Source organism: Lynx canadensis, chromosome C1 (assembly GCF_007474595.2).
Source record: "Lynx canadensis isolate LIC74 chromosome C1, mLynCan4.pri.v2, whole genome shotgun sequence".
In the NCBI taxonomy this organism is placed as follows: Eukaryota; Metazoa; Chordata; class Mammalia; order Carnivora; family Felidae; genus Lynx; species Lynx canadensis.
The window spans coordinates 105,301,591-105,318,146 of NC_044310.1; the positions used below are offsets into that span (position 1 = coordinate 105,301,591).

A 16,556-nucleotide genomic window follows, 5' to 3' on the forward strand; every position below is an offset into this window, starting at 1 on the left:
CCACCCATGTGATCCACTTACAAGGTATTACTTGAGCTATTAACCTTGGCTGCCCCAGCCCTTGGAGAGTTGTGGAAATATTCTTCTACTGACCTGGGCTCCAATTTAATCTAGTGGATCATTTTCTCACTCACTATGGGAGTGTCTGAAACTTGATCATGTTTTAGTTGAACTATTCATGAAGCTTCTGAGTTCAGCGTGGGAGTGGGGAAGGGACAGAGCTACCAATCACTCTCCTTTCGTAAGAGGGTGTTGATAAAAAGGGGAGAGGCTGCCAAGAGATGTGCTTGAGCAGGAAGAGACTGCCCTGCCAACAGCCAGCCTTGGCTATCACTCTCTCAAGAGGTAAATAACTATCTGTATTGTCTTTCTAGTGAAGTTTTTATGGGAATAATTACAACAATCCTTCTGAGTTTTGTAGAGCTTCTCTGCAAACTTGGGAAGTACTAGGGAAATGACTGAGGGAAAAGTAAAGGGCTTTTATGCAAAAGTGAAACTTTACAAGGTACAGCGTTGTTTCGAAACAGGCTTGGGGAACCCCTGTGGGTCCTATTGTCTAGAGGATGTCTTTGATTTTAGGGATTATAGTAGGAGAGCGTCATTATTGTATTTCTTCATCATCACCTCTCCCTTTAGAGTAAACTTATGGCCTGGACAGAAAAGCTAGGTCTTTTAGGTTGTTTTTGTTGTCGTCTTGTTTTGGTTTTTGTATATTTATCTTTAAGAAATACAGGGCAACAGATGGGGGAAATGAAGTGATTTGAGAAGGCAACATAGGAAAGGAAGAGGGGATTAATCTTTCGGGGAAGTATCAAGTGAAAGTGGAACTAACATCCGATACAGATTTGTAACTGCTGTTGTTGTGTGTCCTACTTTAGCAGTACCAAACTTTGCATAAACCGATAGATTCCTGCCCTATCTCCTTTTCCCTATTCTAGTCCTGAGCAGTTCTGCTGCTCATCTCAAATAAAACAGGAACCTTAAGAACCACTTTAAAAATTCTAGGACATGGAAAAAAGGTTTTGGATTTATCTGCCAAGAAAAGTGACTTTACCTAAAAGGTCTTAAAGACTTTTTCTTTTCAAGAGAGAGGAGCATCCACAAGCTGGAGAAATGGGCAGAGGGATAGAGAGAGATCTCAAGCAGGACCCATGCTCAGTACAGAGCTTGACACAGGGCTCAATCCCACAATATTGGGATCATGACCTGAGCTGAAATCAAAAGTCTGTTGCTCAACCCACCCAGGCACCTGCCTAAGAGGTCTTAGAGGAAAGGAAACTGAATATCCAAAGCTGCAATAATTTGTGATTTTTTTTTTGCATTCTAAAAAACTTTTTACATAATTTTGTATTCAAAATCTTGCTTTTTTTTTTAAGAGAAACCTCCAACTTGTATAAACTTCAGGCCTTATAAAACCTACATATGATCCCTGAATATGAAAATAAGAGCCAAGAGCATGCATGGCATACTTGGAACCAAAACAACATCAGCCTTTTCTTTCCTTTTTTTTTTAATAAGAATGTATTTTACTTTTTTTTTAAATTTTTTTAACGTTGTTTTTTTTTTTTTAATTTATTTTTGAGACAGGGAGAGACAGGGCATGAACAGGGGAGGGTCAGAGAGAGGGAGACACAGAATCTGAAACAGGCTCCAGGCTCTGAGCTGTCAGCACAGAGCCCGACGTGGGGCTCAAACTCACGAACTGCGATATCATGACCTGAGCCGAAGTCGGCCGCTTAACCTACTGAGCCACCCAGGCGCCCCTGTATTTTACTTCTTGAGGTGGAGGGAGGAAAGGTATCAGCCTAACAGGATCAAAATTAGCTTATTGGAATTTAGCATCTGTGAGTGAGAAGTTTGAATAAGTGAACTAGAGACCTTTGATTCAAAGTTCAGAAATTCAAGGGGCGCCTGGGTGGCTCAGCCGGTTGAGTGTCTGACTTTGGCTCAGGTCATGATCTCACGGTTCATGAGTTGGAGCTCTCCGTCGGGCTCTGTGCCGACAGCTCGGAGCCTGGAGCCTGCTTCAGATTCTGTCTCTCTCTCTCTCTCTCTCTCTCTCTCTCTCTCTCCCCCCCCAAATAAATAAACATTGAAAAAAATAAAATAAAAAAAAATTCAGAAATTCAGATTCAATGAGATAAGGAGGAAAATCAGAGATGACTTTCCAAATGCTGAACGTTTTCCATCCCTCTGCAATATTTGAGGCTTGGTAACACACCTCCTTGAATTATCTCATGGCTTCAATTTCATGACTCTCCACTCTTCAGGTGTTCCTACTATAACTATTCCATCTGTGGTTTCTAGCTCTTTCCTCCACCATAGAAGCAGACATTCCCTTGTTTCAAATTCTCCTTTGGCCATCTCATCTACTTCTATGATTTCAACTACCCTGCATTTGGGTGACTCAGCTCTAAAGATCTTGCTCTTCTTACTCCTAAACTTCAGTCCCACATTTCTGCCTCTTGAGCATATCACACCAGTGCCTTTAAATTCAACCTACTCCAAACCGAACTCATCATATTCCCTTTGAATATCTGCTAATTCCTAAAAAAATTGTTCTATTAATGGCAGCATTTTTCTTTCAGCCATCCAAAGTCAAACCCCAGGTCATCTTTATCACTTCTTCTTCCTCCCATATGTTCATTTAATGTATAAGTCATGTCAAATCCTTTCTCATCCATTCCTTCCTTTTTGTTACTATGTTATCCTAGTTTATACTTTTCTTGCCTCTTGCTAAGACTGTTACAACTCCTTCTAATTGTTTTCCACCCTATGGTGTCTATTTGCTGTCTCCAATATCTTTTATATACTGTTGCCAGCTATCTTTTTAGAGCATGGCTTTGATGATTTACCTTCCTTCCTTCAACAAGCATGAATTGTATATGCCCAATATTCCCGGCACTGATATAGATACTAATTCATTTATGTAGGTATACTAAACACCTACAATGTGCCAGCCCTGCCATAGGCACTGAAGCTATGTCACTAATGGGACACAGACTAAGGCTTAGAACTTACATTCCAGTTAGGGTCAGTGGGAGGTACAGTAAGATATGGCCCTTGCTCTCACTTATCTGTTCTAAATCCTTCAATGGTTCCCCCATGCCTGGAAAAGAAAATTCGAATTCTTTATGTTGACTTTCAAGGCTCATTATGATTTGTTTTTCCTCCCAAGTTTTTATTTAAATTCCAGTTACCTAAAAATATGGAATGCTTCAGGACATTCCCTGGGTGGCTTAGTCAGTTGAATATTTGACTCTTGATTTCAGCTCAGGTCATGATCCCAGGGTCATGGGATCAAGCCCCATGTCGGGCTCCATGCTGAGCGTGGAGCCTGTTTAACATTCCCTCTTCTCTCCTACTTCCCCTCTCCCCACTCACATGTTCTCTCTCTCTGTCTCTGTCTCTCTCTCTCTCCCTCTCTCTAAATAAAGGAAAAGAAAAAAGGGGGGGGATGGAAGGCTTCATGAATTTGTGTGTCATCCTTGCACGGGGGCCAGGGACTGGAATGTTGAGTGACACAAAGATGACACAATTTATAATTCAGGCAGGGCGGAAGTGGGCGTATCGAATGATGGTAGCCTCGGTGCCCAACAAAATCATCCAGTGCCAGCAGTGCCCTAACCAGACTTCTCCTGTGCTGAACATGACTGTGGTTGGTTCCCAATGCCTCGTCTCCCTTCGTTTCTGCCTGTTTTTTTTTTTAATTTTTATGTTTATTTATTGCTGACACAGAGAGAGACAGAGCATGAATGGGGGAGGGGCAGAGAGAGAGGGAGACACAGAATCAGAAGCAGGCTCCAGGCTCTGAGCTGTCAGCATAGAGCCCGACGCAGGGCTCGAACTCACAGACTGTGAGATCATGACCTGAGCCAAAGTCGGACGCCGACTGAGCCACCCAGGCGCCCCTCATTTCTGCCTATTTTATAAGACCAATTCTACTTCATTCTGGAAGCTGACTAGCCTCTTCCTCCTTGCAATAAATACTTTTTTTTTTGCTCAGGTGAGGGACATTGTTTCTGTTGCTTGCAACAAAGAATCTTGAGTGATATAAAAGTATTCTTTCTTCCTCTGGACTTGGGGAGGAAGAGAGAATGTGAAGAGGGAATATAAGAGGTCTGGATTTATTGGGGCCATTCTTGCTACTATAGGAAATCAGCCTGTGTATAAACTCAACAGAGAAGAAAGGTGGGACTGTGAAATATAATAGACATATCAAGGCAGAACCCTGGTAACACCTTGAATCTCTGGATCCAACCATAACTAAAGTTAACTTTACTCTGGACTTCAGCCTCATAAGTTAATAAATTCCATGTATTGTTTAATATCACTCATGTGAACTTTTGTCACTTGCAACCAAATGCATCCTACCTGATACCTTTTCATTCCGTCTTTGAAAAGGAATCCTTTGCCTGATTCTGCAGTAGGCTTTTAGCTATTCTACTTCTCTTCTTCTTTCCCAGTTGAACTCCTCATAAATGATGTAAAATCTTAGTGTCTCATTTCCTCACTGCCCTTTCCTGCTTAATCCACCGAAGGCTGGATTACTTCTTTACCACTCTGCTGACACTATTTTCTTTGAGATCACCAATAGTCTTTCCTGTCTTAACTCAATGCCACGTTCTCAAAGTCATTCATTTGTTCAGCATTTTTTACATGCCCACTTTAGCAGAGTGTAGTGCTACATCCACTCATTGAACAGATATTTATTGAATAGCCAATATATCCCAAACTTTAGTATAAAAACAAATCTACTTTCAGGTCAGATTACTATTTTGTCACAGAAGACAGACTCTGAAGTAATCGTAGTAAACCATAGTGAATATTACTAGAATATCTCCCTGGAAAATTAACATTTAATCTAAAGCCTAAAAGTTGAATATAGAAGGATGGAAATAATACAAAGAGAATATTAATGACAAGGCTTAGAGGCAAAGGAGGATCATGCAAAAGTCACGGAACTGTGAGAAGTCCAGCATTTCTGGGTCACAAAGTACGAAGGAGAGAGTGGCAAGAAACAAGGTTAGATCAAATTATGGAGAGCCTTGGAACCCCATTAAAAAGTTTGAAGACTGGGGGCGCCTGGGTGGCGCGCAGTCGGTTAAGCGTCCGACTTCAGCCAGGTCACGATCTCGAGGTCCATGAGTTCGAGCCCTGCGTCGGGCTCTGGGTGATGGCTCAGAGCCTGGAGCCTGTTTCCGATTCTGTGTCTCCCTCTCTCTTGCCCCTCCCCCGTTCATGCTCTGTCTCTCTCTGTCCCAAAAATAAATAAACGCTGAAAAAAAAAAAAAGTTTGAAGACTGTAGGCAGCTGGTGACAGATTTTAATCAGAAGACTGATAGATTTCCATTTATTAAAGACCACTTTGTGGTTTGGAAGGGAACACAAGTATTTCAGGAATTCTGAGAGTATTTGCAGGAGTTGGTATTTGATGACCTAGAGTACAGTGATGACCATAAAGGGAATAAAGGGAAGGAGAAAGAAAGAAGAAAGAAAGAAAGAAAACGAGAAAAAAAAAAGAAAGAAAGAAAGAAAGAAAGAAAAAAAAAAAAAGAAAGAAAGAAAGAAAGAAAGAAAAGATGACTTGAGAGAGAATTTTGGAAGTAGGCCCAAAAGGATATTAATAGATATAGGAAGTAAGAAGCTACTGAAATGTGGAACACAAGAGTTCCACATGACCCTGCTCTGAAATCACTGTAGAAAGGTGAGGAAATCAATAATGTGATATATATGTACGTGAGATATTAAGGGGAATACAATATCTACCAATTTTCCCACGTTTCCAGCTGCCAGGAGGAGCCCCAGACTAGTTTTTCTCTTATCCCAGTCTTTTTTTTATAAGCATTTTCTCTAAGTTTATTTTGGAGGGGTGGGGAGGGGCAGAGAGAGAAAGAGAGAGAGAATCCCAAGCAGGCTCCACGCTGTCAGGTGGGGTTCGAACTCACATGACCATGAGATCATGACCTGAGCAGAAACCAAGAGTTGGACACTCAGACTGAGCCACCCAGGCACCCCATCTTTTATCCTCAGTCTCAAAACCACTTCCTTACAATTCTCTGCCAAGGTATAAGTCTGCCCATCGTGAAGACAATTACTGATATTGTTTCCCAGAGCTGCTTAGCTCCCAGCTGTCCCAAACTAATCTTTTATGAAACAAGCATTCTCTGTGTTCCCAAAAGATTCACTAAACCATTTTTTTTTTTTTTCAAAACAAATCTGTTTGCATTTTCTTTCTCTCTAGGCTTGGAGGATGTTCAGGGTTCTTTCTTTCATGATGTACTTCTCATGGTTACTCAGAAGTTCCCTCACTAGGGTTATCTAACTGCAGATCCCTCAGAATCAATGTCCCTCCACTGGCTTTACAGCACTGAATCCAAGTCTACCTCCAACCACTTTCTGTTAAGGTAACTTCCTTCCAGCAGGAATCCCTTTCAGGCTAGATCCTCTTTCGAATGATCCCGGGGTTGGTCCCTATCTATGGGGTCATTATCTGGCCCTCAGGAAAAAAAAAATTCTCCTTGATCAATCTCAATTCTGCCTTCTTTTATTTTAAAATTTTTTAAGTTTATTTATTTATTTTGAGAGAGAGACAGAGAGAGAGACAGAGTGCATGCATGCTGTGGGGTAGGAGCTGAGAGAGAATCCAGAGTGGGCTCTACCCTGTCAGCCCCATCGAGGGGCTCCATTTCACAAATCATGCGATCGTGACCTGAGTTGGACGCTCAACTGACTGAGCCACCCAGGGGCCCCAATTCTGCCTTCTTTTCTGTTGCTACAGCCTGCTTCAGCCAACTTCTTTCTTTCATTTTATCATAGTAAGAGCACATAATGGGATTTACCCTCTTAACAAAATTTTTAGTGTGCAATACATTATCATTACTACTGGTACAATGTCGTACAGCAGATCTCTAGAGCTGGTTCATCTTGCTTAACTACAATTTTATGCCTGTTGATTGATAACTCCCCATGATTAGTGATGTTCAGCATCTTTTCATCTGCTTATTGGCCATTTGTATAACTCCCTTAGAGAAATGTCTATTCAGATCCTTTGCCCAGTTTTTTAAAAAGTTTATTTATTTTGAGAGAGAGAGAGAGAGAAAGAGTGCAAGCAGGGGAGGGGCAGAGAGAGAGGAAAGAGAGAATCCCAAGGAGGCTCTGTGCTGTCAGCACAGGGCTCAAACTCACGAACTGTGAGATCATGAACTGACCCGAAATCAAGAGTCGGACACTTAACTGACTAAGCCACCCAGGAGCCCCCTGTGCCCAATTTTTAATTAGGTTATTTGTATTCCCATTATTTAGTTATAAGAATTCTTTATATATTCTAGATAGAAGTCCCTTATCGGATATGACTTGCAAATATTTTCTCCCATTCTTTGGGTTGTCTTTTCACGTTCTTGATAGTGTCCTTTGAAGAACAGAAGTTTTAAACATTTTTTTTCAAATCTATTTATTTTGAGAGAAAGAGAGCATGAGTGGGGGAGGGGCAGAGAGGGAGGGAGAGAGAATCCCAGCAGGCTCTGCATTGTCAGCGCAGAGCCAGACTTGGGGCTCAATCATCAACCATGAGAGCATGATATGAGTCAAGCCAAAACCAAGAGTTGGTCGCTCAAGTGACTGAGCTCCCCAGGTGCCCCTAAATGTTTTTCTTTTTTTTTAGCTGAAGTATAGTTGATACACAATGTTACAATGTTACATTAATTCAGGTATACAACGGTTAGTGATTTGACAAATTTATATGCTAGTGCTTTGCTAACCACAAGTATAGCTACCACCTGTCACCATAAATGCTATTACAATACCACTGATTATACTCCCTATGCTGTCCCTTTTATCCTTATGACTTAGTCATTCCATAATTAGAAGCCTGTACCTCCCACTCCCCTTATCCATTTTGCCCATACCCCACATCCCTCCCCTCTGGTAACCATTAGTTTGTTCTCTATATTTATGGATATTTCTGCTTTTATTTGTTTAATTCTTTGTTTTTTAGGTTGTTTTTGGTTGGGTTTTTTTTTTTTTTTTTTTTTTTTTTTTTTTTTAGAGCCCACATATAACAAATCATACGTTGTTTGTCTTTGTCTGACTTATTTCACTTGGAATAATACCCTCTAGGTCCACCCATGTTGTCATAAACAGCGAGGTCTCATCCTTTCTGTGGCTGAGTAAAATCCCATTTATACATATATACACATCTTTATCCATTCATCTGTTGACAGACACTTGAAAAGTCTTAAATTTTGACAAATTCCAACTTATCTATTTTTCTCTGCTGTTGCTTGTGCTTTTGATGTAATAGCTAAAAATTCTTTGCCAAATCCAAGGTTATGAAGATCTACTCTTTTGTTTTCTTTTAAGAGCTTTGTAGAGTTAGGTCTTTTATCTATTTTGAGGTAGTTTTTATATATGGTGTGAAGTAAGGGTTCAACTTCATTCTTTTGCATGTGGCTGTCCTGTTGTCCCAGCACAATGTTTCTTTCCTCACTGAATGGTGTTGGCATCTTTGTCAAAAATCGGTTGACAATAGATATGAGTTTATTCTAGACTTCCAAATCTATCCCACCTAACTATATGTCTATCCTTGGGCTAGTGCCACACTGTCTTAATAACGGTAACTTTACAGTGAGTTTTGAAATCGGGAAGTGGGAGTTTTCTGGTTTTCTTCCTTTCAGTGTTGATTTGGTGGACTAAGTTTTAATAACCAAAATTGATCCCTTCTGGGATGTACTTCATTTTTCATTAAAAGACGGGAATGACAGGGGCACCTGGGTGGGTCAGTCAGTTAAATGTCCGACTCTTGATTGTGGGTCAGGTCATGATCTCACAGCTCGTGGAATCAAGCCCCACGTCAGTCTCTGTGGGTCAACGCAGATCCTGCTTGGGATTAGCTCTCTCCCTCTCTCTCTCTGCCAATCTCCTGCTCTCTCTCACACCTCTCTCTCTCTCTCTCTCAAAATAAATAAACATATTTTGTAAAAACAATGGGAATGACAGCACAGTTAAACATAGTAATTAGAAAAAATAAAATAATTTTATGTTCATACCCAGTAAGTTAAGACCCCAGAACAAATTAGTTACAATATGTACTCTTAGAATTTGGAAGAAAAAAAAATCTTAGAGAAAGATTTGGATGTAACACAGAATTGGGCTGTTCAAGGTAGCTTTCCCTGGTTCTTACCAGCCAAGGAAGCTCTAGTTGATTTCTGAGCTATACATGTTTGCTCATGTTTTGCCTTGGAGTATTTTTCCAGAGGTTTTATGCTTTTATGTGTATATTTTGAACATCACCCATACTAACTTTATCAATTTCATAAGTGCTTCTTAAATAAGCCTTGCTTTTTTTTTTTTTTTTTTTTTTTTTTCAAATCTCCTTTGGTTTTGACATGTTATTAAGAAAACACACATACACATACAAACCAATCAACTTGTTTTATCCTCTTTTGTCTAGGAATATGACAAACCTGAAGATACCTGAGGAGGTAGCTACTGCTGTACAAGGGTAAAGAAGTGTGTGTTCCCATGGATGATTCAAGCCTGTCCAGCAGTATTGATGTAGACAAAGGCTTTGCCATCGCCTTTGTTGTTCTTCTGTTTCTGTTCCTAATCGTGATGATTTTTCGGTGTGCCAAGTTGGTGAAGAACCCCTATGAGGCCAGCTCCACAACAGCAGAACCGTCGCTGAGCTGAACTATGAAAAAGCCTGACAGACTCCTCCTCAGGGGAGATATTAAATCTTCTATACAGGTGTTTATGATCTGGACTTCATATTGGTTCCCCTCTCTGTGTGTCAGCCTTCTCACTCTGGCATTCCACAATAGGTACAGGAGGGTGAGTTGAGAATAATAAAAAGGATGAAACACAAGCCAGTTTATATTCCTATTCAGGGAAATGGTTACAAAGTGGGACAGAGACAGGTTGAACTCATTGATTAAAATAAGGCCATGGGTTTCAATTCTCCAGTATCAAATGTCCTTAAGATAGTTGGACATAATTTTTGATGTAATGCAATACAATAATAATGCTGGGGCACCTGGGTGGCTCTATCAGTAGAGCGCCTGACTCTTGATTTTGGCTCGGGTCATGATATTGTGTTCGTGGGCTCGAGCCCCACATCAGGTTCTGTGCTGATAGCATGGAGCCTGCTTGGGGGTTCTCTGTCTCCCTCTCTCTCTGCCTCTTCCCTGCTCATACACTCTCTCTCTCAAAATAAATAAATAAAAATTAAAAAATAATGCTTGGAAGGCCCCCTAAAACCAGAATTACTAGAGGTGGTCCTAGAAGATCCCTCTGGTTGTGCAAATATAAGGCCAGCAGGAACCAATTGTTGTTTGATAAGAGTCTAACAGGACCTTTTAGTGTGTGAGGTTTTAAAAAAATCTGCTACCCTTCTCAAGTGGGCAGAGCTGTGTTAGAGGGGAGCAATTTGTCTTCAGGGAATCCCTTAATCTTTCTCAACCCCACATTTCCTCATTTATAAAATAATATCTAGTAGATTGAAAGGGGCCCTCCAAAAGATACGTCCATGTCTTCCCCTGGAAACCTATGAATGTTTTTACATATTGGCAAAAGGATCTTTGCAGATTAAAGAATCTCAAGATGAATTCTTCCTGGATTAGCTGGGTGAGCCCTAAGTCCAATGACAAATGTCCTTTGTAAAAGACAGACGAGAAGATACAGAGAGACAGAGGAAAAGGCCCTGTGAAGACAGAGGCAGAGATTGGAGTCATGCAGCCACAAACTAAAGAACACTTGGCTGGAACCAACAGAAGCTGGAAGAGGCAAGGGAAGATTCTCATCAGAGCCTTTGGAGGGAGCACAGCCCTGCCAACACCTTGATTTTGGATTGCTAGCCTCTAGAACTGTAAGAGAATAAATTCCTGTTGTTTTAAGCCAACGGGTCTATGGTAATTGGTTATGGCAATCACAGGAAACTCATATGTAATACACAACGATGATGGTGGTAGTTATCATGATCAGTCCAAGAATCTTTTAAAAGAAAACAGAAAAGGCACTCCTGGGTGGCTCAGTTAGTTAAGAGTCTGACTCTTGATTTCAGCTCAGGTCATGATCTCACAGTTTGTGAGATGGAGCCCCAAAGAACCTGCTCAAGATTCTCTCTTTCCATCCACCATTTGTGCTCTCTCAGAAAGAAACAAAGGAAAGGAAAGGAAAGGAAAGAAAGGAAAGGAAAGGAAAGGAAAGGAAAGGAAAGGAAAGAAGGAGGGAGAGAGGAAGGAAGGAAGGAAGGAAGGAAGGAAGGAAGGAAGGAAGTGAAGGAAATGATAATCTGTACTCTCCAAAGTCTGAAGTTAGGGCAATTGGTAGACCATCGTCAACTGGCAGGGAAGGTGCATAAGAGAATTCACTAGGAAGGAGAGAGGGCATCTAGGCCATGGATCAATGCTCAACACAGGTTTTGCTGAAGAGGATTGAGTCTGAGTCTGGCCCAGTAAGTGATAGGAGATAGTGATAGTGAAAAACTCTTATGTCTATACTGGCCAAATGTTCTAGTAACAGTGACTTAGCATGTGGATGTGAACTAAGACAGCCATAACCTTGGAAGCTAAGTGTGGGGCATCATTGGGCTTGTGCAGGAACTTGGACCAGCATCCAGTCCCTTCAGAGGAGACATGTATTCATGGGACAATGCTGAACCAGACTTTAGCAGCAATACCAAATGGTATGGAGAAATAAACAGTCATGCACTGTTACCAGAGACTTGATAGTTGTTTCTGTTTTCTGACTCCTTGAAACAGAACTGCCCTCTCCTTGGCCTGAGTAAGTTCCCAGGGTTATTTGAAAATTGAGGCAGGGGAACCAAAGCTTTGAAATGGAGATACTAGACTATGCCTTCACCAGAACAGAATGTGCTATATTGGATAAACTAAGGGAGGAGAGCAAGAGAGGGAGAGAGAAAGGTGATTTGTACACTGATTGATAAAAAGAAATTCAGGACAAGGTGCAGGTCAGGGTAAAATGAAAGCAGATTAAGATTGATGTCAGTATTAGGGGCTCCTGGGTGGCTCAGTCAGTTAAGCATCCAACTTCAGCTCAGGTCATGATTTCTTGGTTCATGAGTTCAAGCCCCATATCAGGCTCTGTGCTGACAGCTCAGAGCCCAGAGCCTGCTTCAGATTCTCTCTCTCTCTCTCTCTCCTCTCTCTCTCTCTCTCAATCTTTCTCTCTCTCTCTCTCAAAAATAAATAAACATTAAAAAATTAAAAAAAAACCACACAATTGATGTCAGTACTGGAAGGCTACCATGTATTCCCCCATGGAAATCAGATAGTAACCTTTCCCCCACCCCTTAAAAAAAAAAAAAAAGGCAAGGTGAACACATGATTGATGAGAGCATCAATATGCAGTCACTAGAGAGTCACAGGTTTGACTATTACCTGACTTTCTACAGTAACCTATATGAGAAAAAATTGCATCAGTCAGAAGTGAATTATCTGTGGAAGAAAAAAAAAAAAAAAAGAGTTACCCAAGGCAAAGTCACAGCCAGTGTGAATGCTGTTCAGGGGAGAAAGCAGCTTAGCCATTGGTCAGTAGAGTACTTCCAGTCTCAATGGCTAGATAGTCCTTGGCGTGTGCACTCAGGGTGTTGAAACCCACATAATTTGGGTCTGTCTGGTTTTATTATTCATACCATCTCTGTTAATCTGATGTCCTTAAACATTCCTTTCACTCAACTTAAACTGGCAGCTTACAGATCTAAGTGGTCTGTGAAGTTTTATTGGCTAGACCCTTTCCAGTGTTTAAAATCTACAAAGTGGGTGTGGGTGTGTGTTGGGATCCATATGTGTTTTTTTGAGTTGATGTTTTAAAATTATTATTATGAAAGTAAAAAAGGCACATTGTAAAAATGTTTTTCAAACATTACTTAAGGGTAAAAATGCAAAAAGTTCCTAGACCCTGTCTTGTTTCCTAATCCTTCTATTCAGAGGTAACTGAAGTTAAGGTAGCATTTTTTTTTAATGTATGCGTGTGTATCCCTCCAGGCATGCTCCTTTTCTTTTCATTTTTAATGTCATAATTTTGAATATACTATCCATTGTCATGTTTTAAATTCAAAAGGTATAGGGACATCTGGTGGTTCAGTTAATTAAGTGTCCGACTCTTGATTTCAGCTCAGGTCATGATCTCATGGTTTGTGAGTTCAAGCCCCACGATGGGCTCCATGCTAATGGTACAGAGCCTGCTTGGGATTCTTTCTCTCTGTCCCTCTCTCTGGCTCTCTCTCTCTCTCTCTCTGGCTCTCTCTCTCAAAATAAAATAAACTTAAAAAATTTTTTAATTCAAAAGGTATAAAGTAGTATACTGTGAAAACCCTTACTCCCATTCTTATCTGCCACCTTCCATTTGCCCTCTTCTCAGAAACCAGTATTAATCTCTTATGTATCCTTCCAGTAATCTTTATGTATATGTAAGGAAAATATATTTTTAAACGGATTATTTACACAAATATAGCTGCTATATACCATGTTCTACACCTGCTCTTCTCATTTAATAATGTTTCTTAGGCGACTGGGTGGCTCAGTTGGTTGAGCGTCTGACCCTTGGTTTTAGCTCAGGTCATGATCTCACAGTTTGTGAGTTTGAGCCCCACATCTGGCACTGCACTGGCAGTGCAGAGTCTGCTTGGGATTCTCTCTCTCCCTCTCTCTACTCCTCCCCAGATCATGTGCGCTCTCTCTCTCTCTCTCTCTCAAAATAATAAATAAAAACTTAAAAGTATTTAATAATGTTTCTTTTTTTTTTTCTGGTGAAACTCCTAAACTAACTAACTTTCTTTCTTCCTTTTCTTCTTTCTTTCTTTCTTTCTTTCTTTCTTCTTTCTTCTCTTTCTTTTGCTTTTTAATATAATTATTTTCAAGTTAGTTAACATACAGTGTATACAGTGTGCTCTTGGTTTCAGGGCACATTCCCATGATTCATAGCTCACATATAACACCCAGTATTCATCTCAACAAGTGACCTCCTCAATGCCCATCACCCATTTTTCCCTCTCCCCGCCCCCCTCCATCAATCCCATTTGTTCTCTATATTTAAGAGTCTCTTAGGGGTTGCCTCCCTCTCTATTTGAAACTATTTTCCCTTCCCTTTCCGCATTAATAATGTTTCTTAAAGATCACCCCATATCAATGCACAAAAAGCTTCCTTTTTTAAAAAAACATAGTTGAAGAGTATTCCATTGTTGAGTGTGCCATAATTTGTTTAACCAACACCAGCTGATGGAAATCTGTTTTGTTTCTAAATACTTTGCTATTTCACACAATGTTCCAGAAGATAATTAGCACTTACATCATATCAAAGGTATGAATATTCAAATGTATTCAATTTCTAATATATGTAGTTTAATCCTAGAAGTTGAATTGCTGATTTAAAAAGTATAGCAGAACATTTAAAAAAATTTTTTTAGAGGAGAGGAGAGAGAGCATGAGTGGGGAGAGGGGCAGAGGGAGAGAGAATCTTTATATATATTTTTTCTTTTAATATTTATTTATTTATTTATTTATTTATTTATTTATTTTGAGAGAGAGAGAGAGAGAGAGAGAGAGAAAGAGAGAGAGAATCCCAAGCAGGCTCCATGCTGTCAGTGCAGAGCCCGATGCAGCACTTGATCCCACAAACTGCAAGACAATGACCTGAGCCAAAATCAAGAGTCAGTCACATAACTAACTAAGCCATCAGGTATTCTGAGAGAGACAGAGAGAGAGAATCTTAAGCAGGCTCCATGCTCAATCCCCCAACCCTAGGATCATTATCTGAGTCAATATCAAGAGTTGATGCTCAACTGACTGAACCACTCAGACATCCCCAATATTTTTTAATTAGTTGTCAACATTCAAAACTCAAACGCTTTCATATGAAAAAATATTGATTTTTAAGCTCACTTGAAAAATTGGAAGTCCAGCAACACCGTGTCTATGACACAGAGCAAAATTAGCTGGAGCTAAGTAGCACTGACCCCTTTGATGAGACACGTATTTCTCAGGTGACCACAGTCCTCACCCACCCCATTTGGCTCCTTTACATTACTTTCCTGATGCCTAAAACCCTTTGAGTTTTTAATCCCCATATTCTTTCATTTTGATTCTGAGATCACTCAACATTGTTTAGATTATGATTTAATTTCCCTTAAGTCTGTCTGTAGGAAAAGGATCATTTGACATTCCAAGGTTTTGAACCCTGTGCTACGATTTCTCGTGCTTAAGTATTAAGTAGCACATGGTTGTGATTTTTCAATGCATCACAAGGGATTACAGGAATGACTGTGCTGAGCACACCGTGAGTATTCCAAGCGGTATAGCAATTATTCATTACTTTATACTATTAAATTGGCAATAAACTGTCTACTTCAATTATTTGTACATTTTAATAACATGAATCATTTATATCAGGAGTTGATCATTTCTTATTTATTTATTTATTTATTTATTTATTTATTTATTTTTGAGAGACAGAGAAAGAGCATGAGCTGGGGGAGGGGCAGAGAGAGAGGGAGACACAGAATCCCACGCAGGCTCCAGGCTCCGAGCTGTCAGCACAGAGCTTGATACAGGGCTTGAACCCACGAACTGTGAGACCATGACATGAGCTGAAGTCGGACACTTAACTGACCGAACTCCCCCCCAGGCGTCCCCCATTTCTTTTTTTTAAAGATATTCCAGATACATTGGTTCCCTGCCCGTATGTCAATCTTCAGTTAAATTCAAGGAATACATGAAGATTTTTTTTTAATTTAAGTTTCTTTATTTATTTTGAGAGAGAGAGAGACAGTGCAAGGGGAAGGGGCAGAGAGAGAGGGAGAAAGAATCCCAAGCAGGCCTTGCACTGTCAGCACAGAGCCTGATGTGGGGCTTGAAACCACGAAGCGTGAGATCATGACCTGAGCAGAAACCAAGAGTCAGACACTTAACGACTGAGCCACCAAGGTGCTCCAGTTCTTGATTCTTTCTTTTTTTTTTTTTTAGTGTTTATTCATTTTTTGAGAGAGACACACACACACTGAGTGTGGGTGGGGGTGGGCAGAGAGAGAGGGAGACACAGAATCTGAAGCAAGCTCCAGGCTCTGAGCTGTCAGTACAGAGCCAGACACGGGGCTCGAACTCATGAACTATGAGACCATGACCTGAGCCAAAGTTGGATGCTTAACCAACTGAGCCAGACAGGTGCCCCAGGACTTGATCATTTCTGACAAAAGTTAGTCTCCAGAGCTTGGCTCCCTAAATATTGGGGCCCTACCCCAGAAAGGATTACACAGCTCAAACCTGCCTTTCCTATAGTGATTCTCGAATTTGAGCAAACAAATTACCTGGAGATCTTATTAAAATTCAGATTCTGATTCAGTACATCCCGAGTGGGGTCAGAGATTTAGAATGTCTAACAAGCCCCTTGACTGCATGTTGAGTAGCAAGGGTCTTAGAAGACACCTCCTGGGGCACCTGGGTGGCTCAGTCAGTTAAGCAGCGGACTCTTGATTTTGGCTCAGGTCATGATCTCATGGGTTTGCGAGTTTGAGCCCTGCATCAGGCTCTGTGCTCACATCA

At 40.6% G+C, this 16,556-nt stretch overlaps 1 protein-coding gene across 3 annotated transcripts; it reads left to right on the forward strand.

The window, feature by feature from the left end:
- Nucleotides 1-257: 257 nt before the first annotated feature.
- CTXND2 (cortexin domain containing 2) lies at nt 258-11,010 on the forward strand. Of its 3 annotated transcripts, none has more exons than XR_003971150.2 (3): nt 258-345; nt 9,452-9,747; nt 10,663-11,010. XR_003971150.2 is itself a non-coding variant. In XM_036064212.1 (2 exons), the coding sequence occupies exon 2, from the start codon at nt 9,523-9,525 to the stop codon at nt 9,688-9,690; it is 168 nt and encodes a 55-aa protein (XP_035920105.1). In that variant the 5' UTR covers nt 6,257-6,407; nt 9,452-9,522; the 3' UTR covers nt 9,691-9,865. The 3 variants fall into 3 exon arrangements, 1 of the variants encoding a protein (XP_035920105.1); XR_004908359.1 differs by having other exon boundaries at nt 10,667-11,010; XM_036064212.1 differs by lacking the exons at nt 258-345; nt 10,663-11,010 and adding an exon at nt 6,257-6,407 and having other exon boundaries at nt 9,452-9,865.
- Nucleotides 11,011-16,556: the final 5,546 nt, after the last annotated feature.